The 7,160-nt window shown below is 44.8% G+C and overlaps 1 protein-coding gene across 1 annotated transcript; it reads right to left on the bottom strand.

Moving 5' to 3' along the window:
• Positions 1–4,973: 4,973 nt before the first annotated feature.
• On the bottom strand, positions 4,974–6,739 carry LOC310854177 (E3 ubiquitin-protein ligase TRIM63-like). The gene has a single exon (XM_083758710.1). It carries the CDS (start codon positions 6,574–6,576, stop codon positions 5,530–5,532), a length of 1,047 nt encoding a protein of 348 aa, XP_083614836.1. The 5' UTR covers positions 6,577–6,739; the 3' UTR covers positions 4,974–5,529.
• Positions 6,740–7,160: the final 421 nt, after the last annotated feature.

Raw genomic sequence — 7,160 nt, 5'->3', positions numbered from 1 at the left:
CACTTGGTTGCATGCTGAAAATAGCAGATCTACAAACTCACAACGCGTTGCAATGCGACACATTGAGTTTAGATCAAAATACATTTTAGTCGACTAAATAATTTTAGTCGACTGAATCAACTGTAGATTCAGTAGACCTAAATCTTATGATATTTATTCGACTAAAACTTATAAGACTAACACTAAAACATTCCGGGTGACTAAAATGTGACAAAAACTAAGTGAAAACTATTCAAGAGACTATGACTAAAACAAAAATTTGCTGCCAAAAACAACACAGAGTTTTTTTAAGACAACATTTGGAGATAAGAGGTTTCGGGCCCTGACTGACAACGACGATATGTTTGGCATGGACACCTGAGACCACAGCAGCCTGTACGGAGTATGGACGTATAGATTGACCTGCTATTAGCAGCAGGCTCATCAGCTGTCTGTTTTTGTTGGAGGCAAACAGATAAACACAGGGATAGTTTTTATGCCTTCTGGTCCCGACACGAGTACTGTACCTGCTAAAAGCACACGTGTGGAGGAGTCAGTTTGTTTGTTATTTTTGGACTGGGGGCAGGAGGACAGAGGGTGTCCTTCGTTTCCTCATCTGTTGAAGGCCCTTAGAGAGACTGACAGGGATTAAGGGATTATACAAAGACATTTGGAGCGGAGCTATTTGATCCTCATTTGACATTTATCTCGGGGTGTGTGAGCGTGCGTGCGTGTGTGTTTGTGTGTGTGCGCGTGGGTTTCCAAGGGTTTCCAAACTTTTCAAGCCACAACCCACCAAAATAATCAAATTTGAACTGAGGAACCCCCCACCCACCCTGACTAGCACTTGAAATTTTAGGCATTACATTTAGTTTGACTCGGTTTCCAAAGATAAATATTGTGAAAATAGCAGAGCGTTGCGAGCTTGTACATAGATCGGCAATTTGCGCAATGTTTGCCTCTTTCTTACGTGATGTAACAATTTGCTCAATTGTAACTTTAGAAATGTGCAAAAGCCATGTATACAATACATAATACACTTATACTGTATGTTGGTTGGTTTACTGTGAGAAAACAATGTTGCACATTAAGCTAATCATAATGGGGACGCACGCCCGAAAGGGGCTGCCATTGGATTATTTTTTGTTTTTGTTTTTTATGTCATATGAAAGCAGGGAATCATAGCTTCAAATTGACATATTGGTTGTTCAGTTTGACCCACCAGTTTTGGAGATATGGCTTATAGAGTAATGTCTTGCAGAGAGTTGAGAAAACAGGCTTGAAAGGTTCACTTCTGTGGTCTTTAACATTACAGCTAGCTACATGTTTAAGCATTTATTTCATATTTCCATGTCGATTTCAGCTCTGACACTTATTTCAGACATGCTCAAGTATGTGAAGAGTCTGCCTGTGCTATTAACTAATTTAAAAAATAAAATAAAATAAAAAGGTTTTTCTCTGGTGAAAAGCTGGAATTTGCGCGATGGCAGGCTCTCAGTCAAATTTGGTCACATATATCAGGCATCTACAGGCGCTATAGTTTTTGTTTTAATGCTGTATTTGTGACTCGTTGTGAGCTTGTAGATCTGCTATTTTCAAAAGACTTATCCATTTGAAAACTTGTAAAATCTGGACTTCCGCATAACGAGTACTTTTAATTTAGGTACTAAGTAACTATATTCTGATGCCAATGCTTTTGCACTTTCACCCAAGTAAATAATGAATACCGAACGTGTACTTGTTAACAGACCAACTTCTACACAATATAGGGTATTGTAAAACATGTGATGTGATGTGAGTCCTCCTTCCATCACTGTGTGACTGTCATCTTGAGAGAATAGCCCGTGTATAGGACTCTCATAATGTGACAGTTTCTGACCATTGATTTTCTTTTCATTTTCGCTACGACTGAAACTAGTTTCTGCCCCCTCAATATCGTAACTCTTCTATTAGATGGCTCTGGGCACGACTAGACTGCACCGTTTCTCCAACATCTGGGTCAGGGACCCATTTGCGGGTCGCTGGACAAGTTGCTGTGGGTCGCGACTCGCGAGTAAATAAATGTCCCTTTTATTAATTCTCAAATTTCCATGAACTCAAAACTAATTAAAACATTCCTTTAAAATGATTTCAGAAATACATTCCATTTAGAAAACAGCAGATCTACAAGCATATACACCGCGCATTGTGAGATTGTAGAGCAGCTATATTTTCACTAGTTCCATATTGTGATGGTTCTCTACATCAGGGGTTCTCAACCTTTTCAGGCCGTGAAAATAATCACCTTTGAACCATTTAGGCCTGACATCGAAATAAAAAAATGACCTACAAGCTCGTAGCTTGTAGATCTGCTATTTTTCAATAGCTAAAGTATAACATAAAACACCAAAATGGGTTCCCGTTCAGAATGGGTCAAACTAGGCTACACCCCGACCCTGACAATAAAGCAGGCCTTACATTTAGTTTGACCTCGATCCGTTCCACAGATGCATATTGTGTCTCCGTGTTGGGCATGTGGTTATTAGAGGCGACCGGTATGTCGGTCAAGCACCAAAATAGCACATCTGTAAGCTACTGCAAGGGAAAGGACACTTTTATTTTCTGTATTCCGCAGCTATCGCGTGGAATGGGTCCCGTACGGTCACTGAAGTTGATGATTGGGACTATTACTTGCTCCTTAAAGTGTTTTCTAAATACCACATGGTCCTGGTTTAACAGGGCAACGTTGTTGTTGTTGTTGTTGCTGTTTTTCCCCGTGGCTGTGGTTGGTATACTGTCAAATATATTATCTACAGCTGGGGTAGGCAACCTTAGTTGGCACCTGTGGCACACTGGCATGAGAGTGAGACAGAGATTTTTTTTCTTTTAAAATTAAATATTCCAAAAAAAGGTTTAGTCTGCAGTTCAAATAAGTCCACTGACACATATACAAATTACATCCTGAACATAATTGTACATTCATTCAAACTTCTAACTCATGACTGGGGAGGAATTCTGGGACATACTGCAGGTGGGCTACTGCTCTGAGTTTAATAATCATTACATCTTGATGTGAAAGAAAATATTTCTAAGGTTGTTATGTGTATCCTATGGACAGTTAGGAAATAATTTGGGAATATTTAATTTTGATGTGGTAATAATTATATATGGCACACTGACTATCACGAAAATGAAAAACTTTGAAAACTTTAAAAAAAATGAAAACTTTATGTGAAAAAGGTTGCAGACCCCTGATCTACAGTACCTCCAGTCCACTGTATCGGCTTACGTGCCACCCTGCCATCCTATCATCAGCCCACATGCCTCTCTCTCTCTCTCTCTCTCTCTCTCTCTCTCTCTCTCTCTCTCTCAGTCTATCAGTCAGGGCAGACAGTGAGTGTGTGTGAGCTGCAGCTGACAGTGTGTCAGTCTTTTATCAGCCTCTTCAGTGCAACCATGTGATGCATGATGGGAGCGCTGAGGATAGACAGAGAGAGAGATAAACTCCTCCTTGTTTCCATTGTTTCACTGATACTATGCTGCATCTTTTCTGCACCGTGTTCCGGATAACGGCCATAATATTCACTCACACTCACAGCATTTGTTTAGTTTTGACTTCTTATATCCTGTGTAGGATAATTATAAGTCCCTATAAGTCCCTATAAATAACTTGTAGGGTTAAAGACTGTAAAATGTGTTTGCTTCAAGTCTTTGACTTTGTAGCAACGATCCAAATGGACAATTCAAGCCGCTGTTAGTGAGACTTTCTTTTCTCCTCTGACGTGTTGCATCAGAAATAGCGGTCGTCCGTGACCCCATTTTGGACAAGCCAAAAAAAAAGAAGAAAAAAGACAAGGTCAAGAGAGCTGATTATGCGGTTCTGGGAATGAACTTTGACCCTCAACACTCCCTCGGAATCTCGCTGAGCAACTGGACAGGCACGCACACGCACACACACACACACACACACACACACACACACACACACACACCACCCCCCTCTGCAGTATCTGTGTAGTATCTTCTACATGTAGAAACACTGTTACAGCTAAAGGTCTGGAATTCAAATGTACTTAAGTAAAAGCACAAACGTATTGGTATCATGATGACGTACTTAAATGTGTCAAGATATAGACAAGTATAGAACGTACTCATTATGCAGAATATCTCATTTCACAAAAGTCTGAAAATAGCAGATCTACAATGCGTCAGCTTGTACTTGTATCTTATGTCAAGGACTGGAAAAATGATATGTAGGCTTCTTGGCCGCCAAACCCCATCTGAAAATATGTTGTTCCAGGGACCCCCTCCCAGAAGCAAATATTTGAGATAAAAAATTGTTCGCTCTGAAAGAATATATATTCAAAGATTTGCGCCACATTTTCACGTGTTTTTTTAAATAGCAGATCTACAAGCTTGTAGTGCGGCACTACAAGCTTGTAGATCTGCTATTTTTCAATAGCTAAAGTATAACATAATGCTTAAAACACCGCCCAGAATACAGTGAGTAAATGTTGGTGACTTTACACCACTTGGCAGTAACACTCGGCGCGCTATTCCAGTCCGGCTGCATGGCTGCCTGCCTCACCCATTCGGACCAGTAAAAATAGCCTCCATTTTTTTTTCACAGGCCAATAGGTCTAAGTAAGGCCTGCAGAGGAGTTTGGTGACCCTCGGGTAAATATAGGTGACATTCTCCCAATGCCAGATGGGAGAGGTTTGAGCGTCTGTTTTTTAGGGTGGATGGGGGGTTGTTGGCCTGCCAATGCTACAAAGTAAAATGTTAAATTTTAATGCAGAAGAGTGTACAAAATGTAAACATATGTACCCCTTTGCGTCTGTGCGCTCCTCTGAGTTAAATTAACACTAAGAATTTGCAGTGCAACGAACAAGACTGATTTAAGATATGAATGAAAGCTGTCAAATGTATGTTACATTTTGACACTTTCATTCATGTGTTATGTTCCCTGAGCTCAAGACAGACAGAAAGAGAGGGAGAGAAAGAGGCAGAAGTATATCATTGAAAAAAACTTTATTTTTTACAATGAATAAAACAAATAACAGCAGTGTCTTTCAGTGCACAGATCACATTTCAAGTTTTCAGTTGTAGCCTACAATGTAGGGAATAAATATATTTTTTCCCTTTTTTTGTGTGTGTGTGTGTGTGTGTGTGTGTGTATGCAGTCTCGACTTGAGTGACCCGCATGAAAAGCATTCAAGTATGAACAATCATTTTCCTGCGAAGTTGAACATTATCAAAATGCCATATACAGTACGTTAGAAACACAGGTGAATATAGAAAAAAAAAGTATAAAAAAACACCAATGCAAGTCAATACAAAATGTTTCATTTTGTAAAAACATTCACAAAACATTCATATAACGTCAAAAAAAAAAAAAAAAACATTCGAAAAATTGCACGTTTCCGTTTTCTGTCCTCGAATACCCATCGGTATACACTTCCTCTACAAAGCAGTGTGTCTTGTCAACCTTATGACTTCTCTCCGCTACTCCTCATCACCTCACTCAAACCTGTCCCGCAGTGTCTTTATCTCCCCACCAAAAAAAACAGTTATTCCTCCTCTTCCTCCTCCTCCTCCTGTTCCTCATCCTCCTCCTCCTCATCGCCAGCATCTCCAAAGTCCATCTGCGCGAGCAGCGCCTCCACGTCCCCCGTGTCGACGGCCAGGTGCTCCATGCTCTCGTAGCCCGGCTCGGGCCTCTCCAGGCGGCCGCCCAGCGCCGTCTCCTTTGCCTCGCTGATGAGTCCCTTCGCCGCGACCAGGAACTCCGCCACGCCGCTCTTCTCCATGCTCTGTGTCACGCGCTCCTGAAGCGAGGCGCTCGTCTCGAGCTGCGCCTTGTACGCCTCGGCCAGCGAGCGCAGCGTGGCCACCTTCTCCTCCTCCTCGCGCACCACGCGCTCCACCAGCAGCGCCTTGCGCTCCTCCAGGATGGCGTAGAGCAGGTCGAAGCTCTCGCCGAGGCGCCGCTTCTGCAGCGCGCCGTTCTCCTGCACGGCCTTGCACGTGTCCTCCATCTGCGCCATGACGGCCTGCAAGCAGGCGTTGCCCGTGGCGAGCGTCTCCACGGCGCCACGGAGCTCCGTCTTCTTTGTCTGATAGACGGCCTGCAGCGGGGACACCTCGCAGTCCTTGTGCTGGCCGAACACCTTGCACATGGAGCATGTGGGCGTCTGGTGCGTGACGCAGTAGATGTTGATTTGCTCGTCCTCGTGCTCGGTGCAGCGCGGCGCCTTGGCCGCGTCCTTGTCCTTGAGCGGCGGCTCTTCCGGCCGCGGTTCGTCGCTGCCCTTGCGCTCCAGCTGCGTCTTGTAGATGTCAATGATGTTCTCCACTAGCAGGTTGCGCTGCAGGCCGTAGACGCCGTGGCGGTCGAGCACCACCTCGAAGCGGCACGTGGGGCAGCGGAAGACCCCGCCCGAGTAGTGGTAGGGGTTCTTGGAGTCGTAGAGGTCGCTGGCGCAGCCGCGGCACAGGTTGTGCTGGCAGGGCAGGATGACCACGGGCTTGCTGAACATCTCCAGGCAGATGGGGCAGCTTAGCTGCTTCTCCAGGTCCATGGGGCTGGGAGGACGCATTTGTGCATTGATGTCCATTGTCCTTTTCGCTTTGAGTTTAAGTCCTTTGAAAATAATCCTGGTTCGGGGTCTCTGATCCCTGGGGAAGAGGGTTGCGGATGGTCGTTTCTTTGTGTGTGTGTGTGTGTGCTTATCTCCCCTTGTGCTACAAGTGCTGTAGCTGCTCTCGCTCGAGTTTGTGTTTATCTTGGATCTGCCCCAGTGGGGAGACAGCTGAGAGCTTATATACCCGCCCCAACGCCGGCCACCCAAAAACCCCCCACCAAAACCATCCGAGGCAACAGTCCCGCCTTCGTCTTGTTTGTGAGTCTCGTTTCGGAGAAGATAGTTCCCACCCCTTCCCCCACCCCCCTCGCTTTCTTTGGCACATGCCATACTTAGCCTCGACACCCACCCCCCGCCCCCCCTGTCCCGTTCCCTCCGAGCCCTCTCTCTGCAGCGGTGAGGTGTGAAGGGGACGACATGAGGCGAGAGAGGGGGGGGGGGGGGGGGGGGGGGGGTTGGAGTACTCAGACCCAGACTACACAGAACAACAACAACAAACCACCGCCGCCTCATCTCATGACTGGAAAATAAACTTTTATAAACATGTTTACAGTTTG

This window comes from Protomyctophum parallelum (assembly GCF_964188405.1).
Source record: "Protomyctophum parallelum genome assembly, chromosome: 23".
Lineage (NCBI taxonomy): Eukaryota > Metazoa > Chordata > Actinopteri > Myctophiformes > Myctophidae > Protomyctophum > Protomyctophum parallelum.
This window is presented reverse-complemented; position numbering and strand designations above follow the sequence as displayed.

Bases quoted from the DNA above. Each gene is read 5' to 3' on its own strand.
- LOC310854177 (XM_083758710.1), bottom strand. From the start codon at position 6,576: ATGGACATCAATGCACAAATGCGTCCTCCCAGCCCCATGGACCTGGAG.